Source organism: Anastrepha obliqua, chromosome 3, assembly GCF_027943255.1.
Source record: "Anastrepha obliqua isolate idAnaObli1 chromosome 3, idAnaObli1_1.0, whole genome shotgun sequence".
Taxonomy (NCBI): domain Eukaryota; kingdom Metazoa; phylum Arthropoda; class Insecta; order Diptera; family Tephritidae; genus Anastrepha; species Anastrepha obliqua.
This window is the reverse complement of record NC_072894.1, coordinates 85,618,228-85,639,067: the sequence shown is the minus strand read 5'-3', so window position 1 is coordinate 85,639,067 and position 20,840 is coordinate 85,618,228. Positions and strand designations below refer to the sequence as shown.

Sequence of the window (20,840 nt, the reverse complement as noted above, 5' to 3'; positions counted from 1 at the left end):
ATGTAAATTGTATATAAAAAATTTGTCAATATTTAATGCGATTTTGGAGCTACTTCAAACTTAAGATTTATTATATATATTAAAATTTAGTAGGCTAACTGCATACCCAGAAGTTTTTCAAAGGTTCCGATAAAAAGTTGAACATTTTGATGCACATTTTTTAAATTTGTTATTTTGTTACGCAATAAACAATATTTTTATAAATTAACTAACGAAAAAAATAAAGCTTGAAAATTATAGGGAGTATTGTAAACCCTTAGAGTGATTTAATTATGTGAACAAACTTGTGTAGTTAAAGTTCATTAATTTATTATATATTCTATAGAAGAAGAGCTTCTCAAGCAATAACTCCTTCGAGTTAAGTTGTTGCAAAATAATGAATATCTAAACCCCAGAACTAGTCCCGGGATTATAAAAATGGGCATCCTTAATAATTTATTTTTACTCTTTTTTTCTATGTGAAACTACCCACCCGAAATTTGATGAGATGTAATTATAATATTATTATTATTTAATACTATTAGTTGCTATCGCGTCGTGCCGTATTACGCCATTAGTAGTGTAATCCAAATATGATTAACAGTTATGCGCAACAAAGGATACCGACGGAAATCGCGACGACTCATATCACATTGTTAGGATGAAATGAATGCTATATCCAGAAAAATCGCGGCACCCAGGAGTTGCTATTTCGAACGACGAAATCCTGAATTCATTTCCAGAGTTTCCCGGGATTAAATGCTCTAGTATTTACTTAACCATACCTTCCGCAACTCATCAGCATGCCAACTGTTCCAATTTGTGATTTGCGCAACAATTCTTGTCAACACAAAAGCCTACCTGCGTAGCCTACTAATTGAGTTTATTTTACACCAGTATTGAACGAATGCAAAACAGGGGCTTACAAACTTTATTGTGCGACTCCGTTTCTTTATTTTGAATAACTTTTTACTAAATCCAAAAAAAGAACAAGTATTTTGAGTGATGGAAATCTTTATTTTGACTCTTACGCGCTCCATTGCTTGCCTTTTTATGTGTTTTGTCCTCTTATAGCACCTGTAATATATTTTTCTGCAAAAAAGTTATGCTATGGTAATTAAATAGGAGGAACAGGAAGATAATAAACCATATTTTGCTTTTTTTTGTTTAGGTATTTACTCACAGGGATTTTAAATAATACCTTACTAAAGCTCCAAATCCGAACTTCGAGAGTACATACAGCAAATGGATTTCGGAGGCTAACTTCGACAATCGGAGAAATTATATTTAAACTCATGACTCAATCTCTTAAAAATATTAGTTTGGCGGAATACCCAGCCAAGTGCTGCACAATGCAATGACTATAATTTTTTTTGTTTTGTTTTTGTTTATTAGAAATCATTCAATGAGGGGGATGAGCTTGCTTTTTTGTACAAAACAGGACAGAAGTTTTGAAATAGCTTCCCTTACTTCATTGTCTATATTGATTTGTAACTTGTGCTTCGACTTAATTCATGCAACTGCATAAGAGAACATAAATTTAGAACAGACCAGTAGAAGAATCTTTGAGGATGTAGTACTTGGTAAGCTAGTAGTTGGTGTCTTGATAAACATCCTCCTCGGCTATTGAAGGTACAGATGGTCGTTGAGTCGATGAGAATGGATCACTAATTCAGACAGATTGGTCAAGATTCCCGGGAAAATAAGTATTTAAGTGTTTACTTAATGTCGATGAGTGTTGGATTAATATGAATTTCAGATCTTCAAAAAAAGACTTTTTAAGCATTAATACAGTTAATACTTTTTTCCTCTATTTTATTGGGTATGGGAATAAGTTTCCGCCCTCGTAAAAGACGTGTCGCTGCTGATACTATTTTTGTGTTCGCCCTAGTAATATACTGGTGATTTGAAGGTGTATTTGAGAGGTCTGGATCGCAGTAGTTGACATAGTTTGAAGCATAAAGATCCTGACGTCAAAAATGCCTACGTTCCTCTCAAAAAAACAGCATTTGCGGAAAGTCATGCTTCAGTACTACCTTTCAAAGAAAAGTACAGCTGAAACGTGACGTATATTGATCAATATTTACGATAATCAAGCTCCATCAAATACAACTTGAATTTGATTTCGACGCTTTCAAAGTGGTAATTTTGACGTGAGTGGTAAAGATCGCGAAGGGGCACCAAAAAATCGTAGATTCTCAATTACAGCAATTATTGGATGAAGACGCATGTCAAACCCTTGATCATATGTCTTAAGATTTGGATGTTGACAGATCAACCGTCGGTAAACCTTTGCACGTGATGGAAACGGTCCAGAAAGCAGATAAGTGGGTGACATACCAATTGAAGAAGAGGGATATCGAGAGACGTTTGGTGACGTCTGATGCTTTTTGAACGGCTGAAAAGAAAAAGTTTTCTGCATCGCACCGTCACTGGCGATGAAAAATGGATCTATTATGATAACCATAAGTGTCGAAAAAGTTAGCGATCGTTACCGACTGCAGCTAATGCGTTTGAATCGAGCTCTCAAAGAAAAGGGGCCGGAATGAGACGGTAGACATGACCAACTGAGTTTGCTAAATGACAACGCCAGGCCACACGTTGCTAAATTCGTCCAGAAATATTTAGAGGGACTGAATTGGGAAATCTTGCCCCACACGCCGTATTCCCCAGACATTGCACCTTCGGATTTCAATCTGTTGCGATCAATGCAATCAGCCCTTATTGGAGAGCGGTTCACTTCTTACGAAGCTGGCTCAATGAATGGATCAAGTCAAAAGAACTCAAATTCTTCGTCAGAGGAATCCGTACGCTGCTTGAGATAGAGTAAAGTTGTAGGCTCTAAATGTTTAAATAATTCGTAACTTTGGCAAACAAGGACGGAAACTTATTCCCATACCCAATATCAATGTAAAGGCATTAAACAAAAACTAGTAGTTCACAAGGTGTCGTAGGTGCCGTAGGGGTGCCGAGGAGAGTGGTAGAGAGTAGTAGTATTTAGTACGTAGGTGTAGCTGTGAGGCTACATACAAATCGTGCATACTGTTATGCTGGTATAGCAGTACTCAAGAGAGTTTGACAGTTTCCTCTTCACGGGCATCATCCCAAAAAAAAAAAAAAAAATACGCCCCCGAACGGTAGATGGTTTTATATGAGGGGCTTTTTCGTGGATGGAATACAATCAGAGGTTTACCATTATCTGCCGAGGGCGACAACTATTCGAAAAAACCTTGTCTACCGTTTGGTGTTTCATGACCGAAGTTTCGAACCTGTACCGAAAGGTAGTCGGACCTTCGGGTTTCCGTCATAAACTGAGTCACATCTACGCGGAGTTATCATCCAAAAGTGATTCATTAGGATGCTCCGTATAACGCAAAGTCACGATGGCCATTTGCTCATAATTATATTCTGCATATAATGTCGAATTCATACGAATAAAGTCGTTCTGAAATTTAAATTCTTAACAAAATTTTGCGCCTCATCAAGAGAGACTTGACAAAGTTATCCTACTCGACCTCATGTCGCAAAAAGTAAGCATAGAAACAACGTAATGGGAGGTCTTACCACATGCATGTTTTTTTTTTTTTTTTTTTTTTTTGCTACTAATTTTTAATTTTTTGCGTGGTAACTAAATTTGGCTTTTGTGTTGGACTTTAAGGGGTAACACCACTGTACACGCGTAAAATAAACACGATTTTTAAAGAATTTTTTTGTATAGAAGGAAAGGGGAAACAATCACTCTGATTTGGGAAGTTATTACTTATATACTAAAATACAAAACTACAAAGTTTGATCGAAAAATTTTACAAAATGGCGGCATTGGAGACATTTTTGTAATGTGGTTTCTCTTGAAGGAGCTCCGCGGCACGCAGCACAGAGGGTGCAAATTTTAATCTGGAACAAAGAAACATTTTTTTTCTTAATCTAGATAAGAATAGCTAGAGAAACACGTAGGGGATTTAAAAAATATTTATTTTTGTGGAATTAGCAAGCATTTGAAGGAAAAAACTCTATTTTGGACTAAAAAAACGGCACTTAAATAATTATAACAATCGTTTAAATTAATCTATCGAAAATCCCCTACGCTCTTCTCTTAAGAAGGTTATTATACAGACGTAGTGAAAAACCTGATTAAAAATATTTAAAATTGTTTGAGTTATGCTGCGTGCCAATTTCAGAAAACGTGTTTTGAGAAACACGCGTTTAAAGTTTGGAAATTTGGAGAAGTCGTTAGGTAGCAGTCACTAACGCTTGGTTAAAAGCTTAAAATATTTATGAAATTGACTTCGGTAACGTATAAAACTTTTTGTTCTGTATTTTAAAAGGTTCAAAGAATTTTTTAAGCTCATAAAAAAAAAATCAATTTTTTGAAATTTCTACAGTGGTGTTACCCCTTAACTCGTCGGCAGGCTATGAAAACTTTCGAGGTGTTTCTGAAAAGAATAATCATCTGGCGTTCGGAGGCTACGTAAAACATCTAATCGAACACCACAAATAGGAGGAGGAGCTCGGCCAAATAATATTAAAAATAAAAATAAGTCGTTTGCAAACGTTCAGTTTGTGCACCACTGATGTTGTGCTTTGTGTTGTTCTATGTTTTAACTTATTTATTTATGCAAAATTTTCATTCCAACTGTCAGCAGCGTGTTGACATTTGATCGATTAACCAGATTCACATAAAGCTGTATCTTGTAGCTGTAAAACAAAAACAACCACTATAACAGTATTAAAAATAAAATAATAATTGCAAATGCGGTCGGTCTTTGTGACTACACACAGGCGCCGCGTGGTTAGTTTACATGATCACAACAGCTATTGATTGAGTTATTGATGGCGCGAGACTGGAACTTTGACGGCCACACTCTTCTGATGGGGCGTACAGAGAACATAGCGAGAATGCATGGGATGGCTTTTAAGGTGACTGACTGGCATAAAGTTTTTGCGAAATTAAGCATTGTGCCAAATACGGCGGTTCACGTACTGCTAAATAGTTAGTTTATATCTGTATTCTCTATCTTTTATTCAGCAGCTTGGTAGGTATAACTTCTGTTATTATTTACATAGAAAAACGAACCATTTTTGTATAGCCACTTAAAATTCAATCAAGATTCTTCTTGTGTACGAGCAATTATTTTATATGCATGTATCTGTTGAATTGATGTAAATTTGTGGCGTGTATTGTTTGATTTTTTTTCTAAGGAAACACAATAAATGGGAATTTTTCTGCAACTTTTTTTAGGTAGCGTTTTCGTCTTTTGTTTTGGTTTTTGTTTTTTGTTGAATACGTCTTTGTATGAAATAAATTATTTTGAAAATATTTTAAATAACAAATAAATCCCCGATGAAAGGAATGACAGATAAAAGAATAAAAAATAAATGTACACAAAATTATTGCAGTGAATATTTCAATTCACATTTCGCACACGAACTCACGCCCGAGAGTGCGGTGCTGTTGTGCATGCACAATGAGTTCTGACGATCTTAGCGCCTTTTTGGTTAGTGGCGGCAACGCAATGCACACGAGGGCGACTCATTCAGTTCCTGTAAATAGAAGAAGACGGGACTGCAAGTTCAACTTTTTATTTGTCGTAAATCGATTTTCAAAAGAACGCATCCTAATTTTCTGGCTGACCTAATAAATAAATCAGATTTAGTTACTTTTTTGCAGTTGCCCATTTAAAGTCGTGCACCCAAGTGGGTTTGGCCGAGCATTTCCTCCTTTTTGTAGCATGAGTCTTGAAGTTGTTCCACAACTGGAGGGACTTACAGTTTTAAGCTGACTCCGAACGGGAGATATTTTTTATAAGCAGCTTTTTACATGGCAGAAATCCACACCGAGGGTTACCGCTAATAAAAAAAACTTTGTATCATTTAATGCGGATACGGATAACACGACCCATACGACCCTACGCACTTCCAAGTGGTAGTCACACACAAAACCATTCATCTACGGCTCCCGTGATCGTCTAGTGATAGGGGCCTACGTTGTTCAACGCACTGGCTCCGTAATCTGTTGCTGATGCTAGCTGGTAATCTGCTGTAATATTGCATAAATTATTCTGCACAAAATGACAGTCGAAAAAGTTAAAAGACAGATGGAAACTTTGACTTAATAATAATAAATAATGAAATAACTGAGATAGTGACTGTCTGTATAACATTTATTTGGACTACGTTCTTTGTAAGGGTAAGATGTGAAACATTAATTGTAAATTATAATACAACTCCTATTGCTTTCCTACATTTAAATCTCATATTTTCGAAATATGTTTACAAAACATTCTTTTAGTTCGAAAAAATCTTACAACAGCCAACCACGATAGGTGAGAAAATTGCTTTAATTGCATTAACTCTGAGAAATCCTAAAGTAGTGTTCTATCTGCTATTTGTTTCGATAGTAAAACTGCTAATATGCCGCATCATCGCAGAATTTTTCCAATCTAATTTTGTTCAAAATAATAGTGATTCTGATGCTATCGCTTAGATCGATGTTTAAATCAATCTTCAACTCCGAATTTTGGGCACGTAAGTGTGTGTCGTACATGGAATATTAAGCTTAAAACCCTCCTCTCAGACTCATATCGATTGGCTTCTGTCATTTTTCGTCATTTTCTTTATCTGCAATTTTCATCGAGGACTGAAAACTAATAACATCCCCAGTTTTTAAAAGCGGCAACAATAATGAAGTAAGTAATCATCGATCAATTTCCAAGCTCTCGACAATTTCCAAACTCTTTGAAACCATTGTCAAAGAAAATATGTCCTTCGCTACTAAAAACTTAATTGCGTGCAATCACTGGACGGTCCAAAATGTCTAATTTAGCCGTTTTTAGTGAATATTGAATTCGGCAATCGATATGGTGGCCAGATACTTCGGCTTCAAGCTAAGGATTTCTCAGTCGCAATAAGCAATTGAAACTCCGTGAGGGCAAATGGAAATGGATAAGCCATAAACTACGGAAACCTGCTTCCGAAATTAGTAGAATGGGCTTCGATTGGAATCCAAGCGAAATGCGCAGGAGTAGACGATCCTGAGGTTCATTGAGACGCAGCCTTAATGATGAAATCAGTGTAACGAGGATGAACACGACGTGGTCTCAAGTGAAGGCAAACGTTGAATGCCGAAACATTTTTAAAACATTTATGAGGGCGCCATGCGCCCACCAGTTGGCGCTATAGCAACTTATTATTATTATTTTTGTTGCATTAGATCAGCCAGCAAGTCGATTGCTTCAAAGATTGATTTTCTTATACCTCCAAGAAATCTTCGTAACACTTTTCCTTTTATTTAAAGAACTTAAAATTACTTAAAAACAAAATTGGATGCTTAATTTTGCGCCACCTTGTAGAATACTATTGACTGCAAAATGTTTTTGATTGACACGCTTCGTATCAAAGTGATTCCGTTGAATTCCCTGCCGGCCCAAGTTTTACTGTCGGCGCACTAGAACGATAGCGGAGAGATGTGTGGGAATACCACTAATGTAACCTACTACAGGGTGGGCCATGTAAAATTTGCTTTTTGAATCGGCTATAAAAAAAACGAATCAATATTTTTTCAAACTTTTTTTTTTATTTTGAAGATTGAACATTGTCATTTATGAATGAAAAATAATATCGTTCAAATGACTGCCATGACTGGCTTTACAGTAGGCCATTCGAACAACCCTATTTTTAAGCACATTTTCGATTGTTTGGGCTCCAATTTCATGAATGGCAACTTCGATTTCTTGTTTTAAAGCATCAATCGTCTCTGGATGGTTCGCATAGCATTTGTTCTTAACAGCTCCCCACAAAAATAGTCCAACGGGCTTAAATCACAGCTCCGAGGCGGCCAATTGATATCGGAATTTCGGCTGATTACTCGGTTTTCAAAAACGGTAGCCAAAAGTTCGAGTGTAACTTTGGCAGTGTGACAAGTTGCACCGTCCTGTTGAAACCAAATGTGGTCCATGTCGTCCTCTTCAATTTTTGGAAACAACTCGTTGAGCATGTCACGATAACGCTCGCCATTTACTGTAACCGCGGCTCCTCGCTCATTTTCGAAAAAAAATGGCCCGATGATGCCGCCAGACCAAAGACCGCACAAAACAGTGGCTCGTTGTGGATGCATTTGCTTCTCTACAGTAACGTATGGATTTTCTGAGCCACAAATCCGACAATTTTGCTTATTGACGTAGCCACCGATGTGAAGATCAGAAAAGAAGAAGAAAACTCACCACTTTGGAAATAGGTTTTCAATATTTCCCAATTTTGTTCAAGCGTATAGCGTCCCATTTCGTAAATGTCAAACCTTTAAGTAAATTATGACCACATTTGACATGTCATTTGTGTTACCATTCTCAAAAAAATAGGTGGTTCAAAAAGCAAACGCTATATGGCCCACACTCTACTACCACCAATGTAACCTATTAGTGGTCTTTTTTATACTTTTATGTTGTATATTCTATATTTATGCTGCAGAACTTGTTCCATTAAATTTGTTTTCAAAATGCAACTGAAAATCGTATTTAACTTGAACAAGAAAAGCGTAACCCATATGTGGGTTACGTGGACCCCACAGAAGCAGGCCCATAAGCCAAGTATGGGTTACGCGGGACGAAACGTGTTAAAAGCGAGCACAACTTTTCACAATTGTAGGCAAACAACAAATAGGGTTACCACAATACCTGCACTTTATGTGTACAATGCCAAACAATATCACATCAAAAATTAACTCGCCTCGCGCAATACTCCCTCCTTCTGTGCTACGACACCGGCTTGGAAATACTTCTACTTGGTAATAATTGACGACTGTGGCAATACTGCGCGAATTATCGAATTGATTTCTCCAAAGCTGCTAGTTATTTTGTTAGCAAAGCAATTTAAATGAAAATGAGACGGACATTAGTGGCACCTATGCATACAAAGTACTCGAAATGTCGTAACATAAAATTCCTACTAAAAGTGTCGCTGCGACAATCTTCAAATTGCACATAAATAAAAAGCGCAATAAAAATAACAAAAACACGTGTTGTGCATTTTATCAGCTTCTTTGTGACCATAGCAAATTATTGTTTATTTATTTTTTATGGCCTTAATGTATTATAATAAATTTTCATTACATCTGCTCATTGATGACTTGTATCCAAAACAGATTAAATCAATGCTTAAAAGCAATCACAATCAACTGTATCAACTTATCCTAAGCATATTTTTGTCTATATTACAATTTTATTTCTTCTCTCTTTAAAATACGCAACTCTTTCTTTCTTAAAATATTGTATACATGATTTACATGATTTCTATTATAATTTACAATAGATATTTGGCATAACATGTACGTACGTACAATTCAATAAAAATAAAACAAAAAACATTTGCGTAATCAATCTTAAAATCAAAATACTTAATATTGCACAATTAAAATAAAATTAATTGAAAGCTTATAAATCTTTGTGACGTGAGTTTTACATACATGCACATGCATGTGGATAGGGGCAATTAAAACTAGGTCGACTAGTTATTGCAAATTCCTAACACTTAATAAGAGTTTACATTTAGCCACAATAACAATAAATCAATTATACCAAACATTAACTAACTGCAGCAGCTAAGTGGGAAGATATCATTAAAGTTAATCACGTAAATGGCTGCTTACGCCAGTAACTTTCCAAACTAAAATATTATATTATATATCTATGTAAGATAATAAGTGAACTTATACAAAATATTTGACACGCATCACAGCACCACGTCCAATGCATCGTTTCTAGCTTGGAGGTATTAAACTCGAGTTCTCCATTCATTGTATGTATATACTCGTATAATTACAATAATTTCTAGCTTTTTATTGCTCCACACTTAAGAATTATTTTGCATGCGTGCACAGAAATTATATAGGAGCTGCTTGTCTTCAAATTGGTATACATTATTTATATGGCGCAGAACACGCCCGTCCACTAAGTGCCTGGCATAGTGCACAGCCTCCAGCCGGTCCTTTGAAAGACCCACTTCGATCAGCCAATCCACGAATTCGGTGCCGTAAAATACTCTGCGATAGACTTTAATACGCCACCTGAGAATAGAAAGAAAACAGATTAGCTATAAGAATTTTCAAATTCAGTGTTAATAAGATGAAAAACAGGAAAATTTATATTAGGGCAAATGACCTATTAGTATTAGTATTTTTTTAAGATAATGCGAAATAGAAATATAATATTACAATGAATTTTGTTGTACTATAATCTGGTAGATAATTTCGTGGCATTTATAATTTTAATGTGGTATCTGGTATATGTTCGCCGCGGCTACGAGTTTCAAAGTCCATTCGATCTGTCCATTTTTCGACTACTTTTTCCAACAAATCTGGCCTTTTGGCGTCAATGGTGGCTTGAATATTACAATAAACCGATTGTTAAGCGCGCTGTATGGAACCGAATGTGGTCGATGTTTAGCTAATAAGTTTATGGATACAAAAATTCAGTCAGCATGGCTAGATAGCGCTCGCCATCCACTGTAACGGCAGCTCTTTCTTCATTTCGGAAGAAATAAGGACCCGATGATGCCGCCAGTGGTCTACCAACTTCGGGAACAGGTATGTACATACTTAGCCCTGCCATAAGTTCTGTTACAAACAAAGGGGTTAAGGGCCGTCAAAATTTTCAAAAAAATTTTTTTTTTTTGCATTCTCTTAAAGTTTAATATCTTAAAAATACTGTGTGAAAATTTAAAGTGAATCCGACAAATACTCTTCGAGTTATTCAACAATTAACAAAGGGCGGTGGGGCGCTCCGGAGCGCCGACGTATGAAAGTGGCAGATAAGCGCGCTAATGATAACATTCGAGAAGATAGAATGCTACGTAGGCAACAGCAAATGAATATTTTGGAAGCTGCTATGACGGCTGAAGAACTATTATATGGGCCAGGAATAGATGGCACAGTGTAAGTAATTAAATAATTCGCATACTTTTACAAAAATCGATAGCAAAACTTTAAATGCGTTTTTTGAACTGGTGATCACTGTAACTTAAAAACTGCTTGGTAGATTTCAATAAAATTTATACTGCTATTGAAAAACATAAAAAACTCGTGCCTGATCGAGGCCGCTATAGTGTTAATTTTGAAAAAAAAAGCTTGATAAGGCACAATATTATCTATTAATAAAACTCGTTTCTCTTGGCCGATTGATTTTAGATGAATCTCCAAGGACTAGTGATGATCACAGCAAGGGACTTCTGCAGAAATGGGTTTCATACAAACAGCGATAAATTTTGCAATTATTAATTTTTTTTTTTTGTTGAAAATTTGCTAAAGTCAAGTCGAAATATGATGTATTAATGGTATGTTTTTATTTTTGTAAAATAAAGCAATTGACTAGCACAAAAAAGTTATTGAAAATCATCATTTTTCGGGCCTCTGACTACCCCTAACCCCTTAAGTCCGATATAGATATGAAGTTATAATACTTTTTTTCCTTAGCCTTTCCCCCCTTCTATCGTTAACAAACGAAATTTGCCCCGAAACTGATGAGACAATGCACATGAACAGAAGCAAAAATAACGGAACTTTTTTCTGCGAATTTGTTCTGGCCGTATGCATTGTAAAATTTGTCAAGACTAAGTATTTACAGTGGCTCACAGCTTATTTCGTGCGATCCTTTATTTATTTAACTATAGAATGCAAATAGATTCTTACCAGTTATGCACTTGTAAGTGGGATCTACGAGTTTGTAAATGACTTAGGAATAGCTTTTTGATATTATCGAGCTCTCTTAAGTTTGTGCAATGCACGCATTCACAGCATCTTGAATTTTTTCAATTAAATAAATAAATAAATAATCATATGGCACATTTAGTACAAAGAAACACGACGGAAGTGATGTTAAATTCAAAAGCTGACATCGCCAATGACCAAGGCGTATCTATAGAATGTGGTGTGATTGGAGTAGTTGATTTTCTCTTCTTCCATTTGCCTTTAAATACCAGTAAAACGAAATGACGGAAAGTTGTTGTTGTGTTGTGAATACGCGACTAACAAATTTTATATATTTGTCATTCAATCCCTTCCTTCTATTTTGTTTCCCTTGACAGTTCTAATTTAACCCTCATCCGTTGTTGGTATGCGCGTGCATACCATTTCACTTTTTAAAACTCTGTTTAATATAGTAAATATTCATCGATTGATTTGAATTTTTGTCCAACTAAATATTTTAGCAAGTATTTCTACTACATTGAATGACAGATGGCGTTGCGGGCTGTAAGTGCCCCAACTAAAAAACTTACATATCTGTTGTTGGTACGCGTGCGCATACCAGTGTCAAAGATAATGGGATGACTTTTTGTACCGGTACATATTTGAGTGTTCGTTAGCTTTTTTCGCATGTTTTCAGAAAATTTCTCTATCAGTACGTTCTGTTAAGAAAACCTTACTACTGTAGGGAAAAATTTAGTAATTTCCAAATGTTTATATTTGTTATCACAATCAAAATTCCCATTACACTTACTTTATCCAAGTATACGTCACAGTACTTTTCCAGTCTTATCAGTAATAAAATTCCGTCCCTTATCTATTTGTTTTCCCAAAATATAGAAGCAAACAAGTATTGTCATGTTCTTCAGGTATATATAGATCTATTTCCTAAGTACAGATCAGTTACGAATCCTCTCTTCTTTTGAGAACACTAGACTTCGCATTGACATTATAACCGTGTATATATATTCTATTGTCTTTTGATTTTATTATAAAATAAACTTAGCCAGTGTTAAATATTGTGTTGAGTTATTAACGGAGAATCAATCATCACGAACAATATCTTTGATATTTTACGAGAATTTTACCATTTTTTGAAGAAAATGAATCGCCGCAGTCTACGAAATCGTATTTTTGATGAAAATGAGTTGGAAAGTGAAAGTTCAGAGCTTGAGACATCGAGTGAATATGAAGAAAATGACGATGAGCGATCTGAAAGATCGAGTGACGTTAGCCTTGAAAGTGATTCATCGGATATCGAACCACTGTCACAAGAAATTTTAGAAGGTAGCGCAGTAAATCTTGATATTCGCATGAATTCGAAAAATGGATTGATCGAGTATACGAAAGAACCATTTGTACGTGGTAGAAGATTTTCTTTTCGACATCAATCGAATGTTTCTAAAGGTATTTTTTATTCTGTTTTTCTCCTTTTTTGGTTTGGTAGTTTTGGCAACTTTATCATTCTTGTTCATTTTGCTCACACTCCCACTGCTTTTGCTATTTCTGCGGTTGATTCTCCTCTATCGGCTTTTCTTTTGATCGTTTCGCCAATTGAAGAGCATATTCTCAGATTGACAAATTTATTTGGTGCAAGAACATATCGCAACAACTGGGAACATTTGACAATTCAGCAATTGCGTGCGTACTTCGGATTGCTTCTTCTTGCTGAATGTAGATAAAGGCAGAGCTATTTTTCGCAAAACCATGAGCCTTGACATGTTCAAGAAAATTCAAAGGTGCATTCGTTTTGATGACCGCGAGGAACGTAATCGGCGTGATAAGCTTTCACCTATTCGATTTGTGTTTGACAAATGGACTGCACATCTCAAGACATTGTATACTGTTGGAAAAACAGTCACAATAGACGAACAACTTGTTCCGTTCCGTTCCATCAAAACCGGCAAAATATGGAATAAAAATTTGGGTAATTTGCGATTCAGAGTCCTATTACACTCATAATGCTCAAGTTTATCTTGGCCATGTTGCAAACACTGCTGAAGAAATGTTGGGCAACGTGTTGTGCTCGATTTGTGCCATGGGCTGACAAGTAGAAACGTTACTTGTGACAATTTTTTTACAACATACGCGCTGGCTAAAGATTTGCACAAGCAAAAAATGGCGATAGTGGGAACAATACGAAAGAATCGAGCTGAATTACCACCAATACTGCTCGATATGAAGCGAAAGCCAGTTTTTCATACAGAATTTGTTTATGAGCCACAATTGCAAGCCATTTTGTTGTCATATGTTCCAAAAAAAATCGATTTGTGACATTGTTGAGCACATATCATCGAGGCTTAGAAATTGAACAATCAGCGAAGAAGAAGCCAAATTTGATTACTTTTTACAACAAAACTAAAGGTGGAGTAGATACGCTCGACCAAATGGTAGGAACGTTTCGATCAAAGGGAAAAGTTAATCGTTGGCCAATGGCTCTCTTTTGCAATATGCTAGATATAAGTGCATTGAACGCATATATTATTTTCACCCATATTTTCTCTGATTGGAATAGAAAAAAAACAAATATTAACATTCGTCGTAGATTGTTTCTTAAGGAATTGGGTGAAGCACTCACAGTTCCATTTGCTACAAACCGTAGTCATCCACCACGTATGTCACAGCAATTCCATGCTGAATTGCATCCTCAAACATCAATGTCTCATCTTCAACCGAACCATAAAAGAGGCCGATGTTATATTTGTTCCAGTAAAAACAATCGTAATGTTTTCGCTTCCCGATGTGAAAAGTGTGCGAGATTTATCTGTGCTAGTCATAAATATTCAATTTGCCATAATTGTGCCTGTCGAATAGTTTTAAATTGAATTTTTACGTTTCCTAAATATTTATTCTTTTTTTCGCATTTTTGTTTTCATTTAACATCGTTTTAAAATTAAAAATCATTGTATTAATGAGTAATGAATAAACAATAAAAGTCGTGCAAAAAATGTATGGGTCTGCTTTTTCTTTAATTGGATTTTAATCCTGTATCCGTGCGCATACCAAACAACGTATATGTAATACGAATTCTAACAACCGATGAGGGTTAAACAATGTTATTGTTGCTTGAATGCCACTTTGAATAGAGTCGCCTTGGCAATAGCTCTGAAAAGTTCAGTAGGCGTAACGCAAATTTTATAGAAAATTTTTGTAAACTCTTAATTCTTGTTATGTAAGTGGATTAGAAGGACCGTATAGGAAGTGGCATATTCCAAACGGACCCTAACAAATGCTATGTACAACTTTTTGTGAGTCCAAGGATCTGAGAAATGTGTTCAATTACGCCGAAAAAAGGCTAACGTAACGTAAGCATTCGAAATTAAATTATCTATGTATATTAGGCCGGGTCGATTTGTGGGGAGGCAAAAAAATCGCCCATTGCTCTGTGAAAATCATATTCTAGGGATCAAAACAGAGAAACTTTGCCGAATGAACCATACCTCTAAAACGAATTCTGATGTCCCCCAATTTGGGCAAGAGCAAGGAGCGATTTGTAAATCGCTATATGGTTACTGGATGTTGGAGTCGAAAAATACCTCTCTAATTTGGTCGACAGTTTGTACTCCCAAGCATGATCACTATAATACTATATAGTATTTACTTTTCCGGAAAAAAACAACTCGAAAGCATTTATCCGGATTCAAATATAAATGATTTTTCTCGCTTCAAAAATAAACCCTGTTTATGTCAAATTGCAATCTTCAAAATTCGGTATGGCGGAGTAATTTTCAAGATCATCAGGGTAAAGGAGGAATTTCGAAAAGAGAAAAATGAACTTATATCATTAATAAAAATTATAAAGACAAGTAGGCCGATAATACCACCTTGAGGACCACCAGACGATACCTGGAAAGAACGGGACACCCTACTAGATAAATATGCGATTTATGAAAGTGGAAAGTGGGTTCTGTCCGTTAGGTGACCAATAACGGCAATTGTCCTCGAAAAACTCGAAAAGATAGTGTTTGCCGTAGGAAATCGCTCGAACATTCTGTCACAGAAATTTACGATTTCAATTTTGAAAGCTAAAATCCTAGTTTTCTAGTTCTTGGAAGTCTCAGCCGCTCTCTTGCGCACGGACTGATGTGGTTTATCGTGCAAACTTGTAGCGACGAGTTCAACATTTTCGTTTGTTCTCGATGTACCCCTGGGAAACTTCGAAACTATTTATGAATCAAATCCCACTTTGGAAATCACGTAAAGATGAACATTGCAACGTGGATAAAATCTACAACGTAAAGATTCATACAAATCATTGGCTTTGAAACACGCTTCAAGTGCGAATGCACTTAGGTCACCCGTCCACTCCGACATCTGGACTAAATAACCGGCTCGATGATAGATTACAAGGTTTGCTATTTAGCTATGGTGAAAAAGAATATTGAGGGGAACTTTGGCTGTCACGTCACTTGTGGATTCGGTAGCCGAATTCTACACGATCATTTCCCATGTATTTACACACTCGTCCAATCAGTCGTTGTTCAGACGGCAACGAAGTGTCATTGCTTAATTTTTTCGTATATCACTAAAACAATCTTAGTTTTTTCGTAAACAAACCGTTCCGTGACCACAACTGACGCCAGTCCATCAGCCGATTCTGTCAAATTCGCTCAGAGCCGAACAAAGAAATGAAATCGTTTCACCATGATCGCCGCTGATACGCTGAGCGGGAAAGCAAGAAACCTCAAATTTAAAATATAGTTTTGTCATCGGACACCCTTTACTAAATATTTCCATTTAATATGATGGCATGTGTAGATGTGGTGTTAAAAATATAATAGTAATCATATTTTGTAACGTTCCGAAATTTTTCAACGTAAGTATTCAGTATGCCCAATTGAATAGAGGGATTGATGTGTAAGAGGAATTGGAATTGGACACTGGCGTAACCTGAAAAGGACAATCCTAAATTTCCATTTTGACACTGATGTCAATTTGTATGATTGGTACTAAGAGCAATTAGAATTGGCTTATTTATAAGTAGATAATCCCCTAATTTGATATTTCTACGTGTAGATACATATATCTTCCTTAATATGAGTTGGAGGGTGCAAATACTCAGCTATTTTGTTTTGCTCAATTTAGTTGCCGGTAAAAGTGGCCGACTTTTTCAAATACCCTCAAAAATTTAAATATTTAAATAAGTGTATATTAAAAATAAAACGTGCAACAAGAAATTACGTACCTTTTCAAAACATGTGAATCAGCTGATATTAGAGAAAAACACTATGAACGATCAATAGGGCTGCATTTGACTTTAACTAAGTACTAAAATTAATATTAAGCATTTTTCTGGCTTTTTATGAATCTACTGGGCTGCAAACTACTGTAATGCGTAACACATTTTTAAATTATGTTGATTGTTTAAAAATCAACCTTTGTTTATTTTTTATGGAAGTGAGAAATGAGTGTTTTCTAAAAGCTTTTGTCAGGCAATGACAAACTATGAAGTGCATTTCGGCCATGAAAAAGATTCTTATGACAACCAGCAGCTGTTTAAGGCGATAGAAAACGATACTACATTACGGCAGACACTAAAAGCTAGAAATAAGGCTTCTCATCGCTGTAAAACGTTTCTGCAATTTTATAAGTTTCATATCCGGATTTCACCCTGAATTAATACATGTTATGAATCTCACACTGAATTTGCGAGTTAATACATGTTATGCCGCTCACAAAACTACTGGGCCGGCGAAGTGTCCGACCGAACGAGTTCCAATGAAATGTGGGCTTAATTTTGAAAAAAAAAAACTATTATAGGTTATATATAAAATTATAAAGCAAACGTATGGCCCCTATAATTTTGCCATCTAGGAAATAAATATGTGGAAATACATATGTACACACATAGGAAATAGCATTTGTGATCAATAGCATACAAATTACAATAAGTATATAAATATGATAAAATTATCCATATCCATATGATGATGATAAATTGCTATCAATGGGCGCATCGTGCCAGACAAAAAATATTATAAAAAAAATTAGCCCCATATCGAGTAAGTTAAATATGTACATATGTTTGTATTGAAATTTATGACCTGTTTAACTGGTTGTGGTTGAGAAAGTTTTAATCTAAGACTTAATTTAGTTCTCTAAATATGATATGCCTCAAACTAATTTCATACCCATAAGAATAAAAACAAAAAGCAAAAAAGCAAGCAAAAATCTGGTGAAACCTACCTTCGATCCTTGGCAATATCTTTTTTACAATTATCCAAGTGATGATTGCGGAATTGTTCGCAAATATGTTTGGTTTCCGGACTGAGGCTTGACCAGTGTGGCAAGGTCAGTACATTTGCGCCGTACCTATATGGATTAAATTGAATAAGGTAATGATTTTAGATGGAAAATTGTTTTTACAAATGCGAGACACTTCTACGCACCATAATTTGCGCCAAATTTTTACCAAAGGTGTCAGCACCTCACTAGTATCAGTGATAAACACTGCCAACACGATTAAACTCTGACCGAAATTCAAGAAAGCGTCGAGAAAACTTAATTCCAGATAAATACCAGACATTCCATCCATGACCAGAGTCCATATAGATACAGCCAAACCCTGGGAATATAATTGTTTTTGTTTTGTTTTATAAGAAAAAGCAGGCTTCTACAAAAGATCTGCTATCATTTTTCAACGTACCACAAACATTGAACACAGCAGCAAGATCAACAATACTGTATGCTTCAAAGTTTGATGTTCGTCAGCATCACTGGGGCACTCCAACGGTTCTAAACCACGACGTGATTGGTCTTGATAGCGCTCAATAATAGTTTGACAACTTTGACGCGAAGAGCTAGCGCCACAGTTAAAGGCCGGACTACAAATGCCTGAACGTATGCCAAGGTTTCTAGGCGTCGAAGAGAGACAGAACGTAAAAAATTTTAGTATATTAAATTCTGATGATAGTGTAATCTAAAACTTACTCATCCTCGAATTGATCTGTCGATGGAGTGATTGCTTTATCAACGTTTCTTTGTCGTGTTCCATCTTCTGCTGTTGGATTTGAGGCCGATTGGCGTCGCTGAAGCAAATCTTCAATATCTACAACAACAGTTGTAGTTGTTGGAGCGGTAATGGTGGAACAACAAGTGCCATTATCACCACCGCAGCCGCTAACAATCGCGCCCGCATCATTATCTGCCGTTGAAATGATATCCTCGTCATCAGAAGATGAATAGGATGCGTAACGGCGTCTTTGTGTAGGCGCACTGCCGTTGGCAACACGGGCACCCTCCGTATTCGAAAGTAAATTTGCAGTCGAAATGGTCGATTGTAAGTCAGAAGGTTCTAAAAATTTAGCAATCATTGGTATATTAGCGTTAAGCTCATAATAAATAAACAATTTTCTTACCCGAATCAGGGTTGGATAGCTCGCGGGTATATGTTAAGTATTTTTCATAACGCTTCTTGTAACGTTGATGCATAACTAAACAGCCGACAGTTACTGCAATTAAATTTCATAATAAGGCTTTAACCACAAATATAAGGCAATTAAAAAGGGCTTATTATACTGGTGTTTCAATCAGATTGAAAACTTTAAATATATCACTGTAAGGCCGCGCAAAGCACCAGGCGTTTATCGACTTCAGCAACCAAAAAAAGCTACAATGGCTAGTTAGTAACTTAACACGCACAGTTAATAGCCATGGAATTAGCTTTTCGGTAGCCGTTGAATGCCGCAAACACCGCAAATGCCTTGGAGAACCCACCGTAACTTGTCAAAAACAGTTGTCTCATCACTAATGGTGTCTCATCACTAGAATTTCCGAGAATGAATAGGTAATTACTACTTACCGCAGAAGCACATAACAAGCATAAACACGGTGACAGCTGCCTGCGCAGTGCCAAATTGAAAACTAGGATTATGTTTATCAGGCGATATAATCTGGCTATCCAAAGCGATTAGTAGAGCTGAGATAATAGCAGGTATACCCCAAGCAAGAGCGATCTGTTTGGAGGAGGAAGTAAATAATAGTTAAATTTGTATACCTGCCACAACGAGTATTTCAACTCACCATGTAAGGCCACATTTTCAGCACAAAGCACAAACTACGACATTGCAGGAACAACAAGGTAATTGCCAAAATGGCTGTCCATAATCGACTACTAAACGACCCCATATTGAAGAGAATAAACTGCAAGTATATCACCCACTTTTCCACGTGATCGAATTTCGCCCAGATTATTACCGCCAAGCAGCACATTAATTGTGAAAGCACCAAGCAAAATGTTATACGTTGCGGCATGCGTCTGAAACGTTTTGTCACAATTAACAATAACAGAACCCAACCACAGGCAGCAACACCGGCAACGCTTATGTCAAATGAAAATATATCCAACTCATGTATATAATCTACTGGATTCAAATTTGTCAGTGAAATCATTTTAGCCGAGATGAACATTAGTGGCGCCGAGATGAAAGTGCAAAGCACCATGCCCGTAGCGACCTAAAGCAGATAGTCGAATTAATTGAATTGCCATTGTGCCAGTTCACTAATGCTGCTTTCACTTACCAATTCTACTTCGACATTATATTGTGTAGCGATCACAAATGCGCCCGGAGCTGACGGGAATGTACCATACAAAAATCCGAAAGTACTCAATTCAGTTGTGTCATTGAAATCTGTACCCGCCTGCATGATGTTTACTGTCTGTCGGCACACTAGTGGTAGTACCAATCTATAAAATGCATTTTTGTATAAATTTAAGCCGGCCGCCTAAATGTATGCAATATTTTGTTAACTTACATTTTAACCAATATCAAGATACCGGGGAGCAGAAAGCCTGAGCCACGTAATGAACCACCTTGCCCAACGATTTTCAAGCCCAGCAGAAAAAGCGCTGTCGCCGAGAAGGATTGACCGAAGACACGCAATACACTCGCCATTACCTCGGGCATACCGTTCGGAAAGACAAATGCGCCGCCAACGCCAAGCAGCGTCATTAGTAACATGGGATTGAAAAATAGCGATTGAAGCGTATGCAAAACAAGCAATTGGTTTTCACTTAAACAGCGAGCGCGCTTTGTCAATTGTTCGGCAGGACAACTGTCCGGACAGTTGAGCGATTCCTGAGCCTAGGAAATATCAATTAAAAAACTGCAAAAATCCGAAAAAAAATTTA

At 36.4% G+C, this 20,840-nt stretch overlaps 1 protein-coding gene across 2 annotated transcripts in view; it reads right to left on the bottom strand.

Moving 5' to 3' along the window:
• Positions 1-8,992: 8,992 nt before the first annotated feature.
• Positions 8,993-20,840, bottom strand: part of LOC129240629 (integral membrane protein GPR155) — a 74,805-nt gene continuing 62,957 nt past the window's right edge. Inside the window, exons 4-14 of one of the 2 annotated variants that reach the window (XM_054876549.1) lie at positions 20,465-20,793; positions 20,231-20,396; positions 19,733-20,164; positions 19,512-19,665; positions 19,069-19,161; positions 18,641-19,004; positions 18,357-18,564; positions 18,100-18,275; positions 17,897-18,022; positions 16,896-16,917; positions 9,959-10,036 (exon numbers count right to left, since the gene is read on the bottom strand). In XM_054876549.1, the coding sequence (XP_054732524.1) occupies positions 16,914-16,917; positions 17,897-18,022; positions 18,100-18,275; positions 18,357-18,564; positions 18,641-19,004; positions 19,069-19,161; positions 19,512-19,665; positions 19,733-20,164; positions 20,231-20,396; positions 20,465-20,793 (2,052 nt within the window). In that variant the 3' untranslated portion in view covers positions 9,959-10,036; positions 16,896-16,913. Of the gene's footprint in view, positions 10,037-16,895; positions 16,918-17,896; positions 18,023-18,099; positions 18,276-18,356; positions 18,565-18,640; positions 19,005-19,068; positions 19,162-19,511; positions 19,666-19,732; positions 20,165-20,230; positions 20,397-20,464; positions 20,794-20,840 lie in introns of both variants that reach the window. The other variant, XM_054876548.1, reaches the window with a different exon arrangement.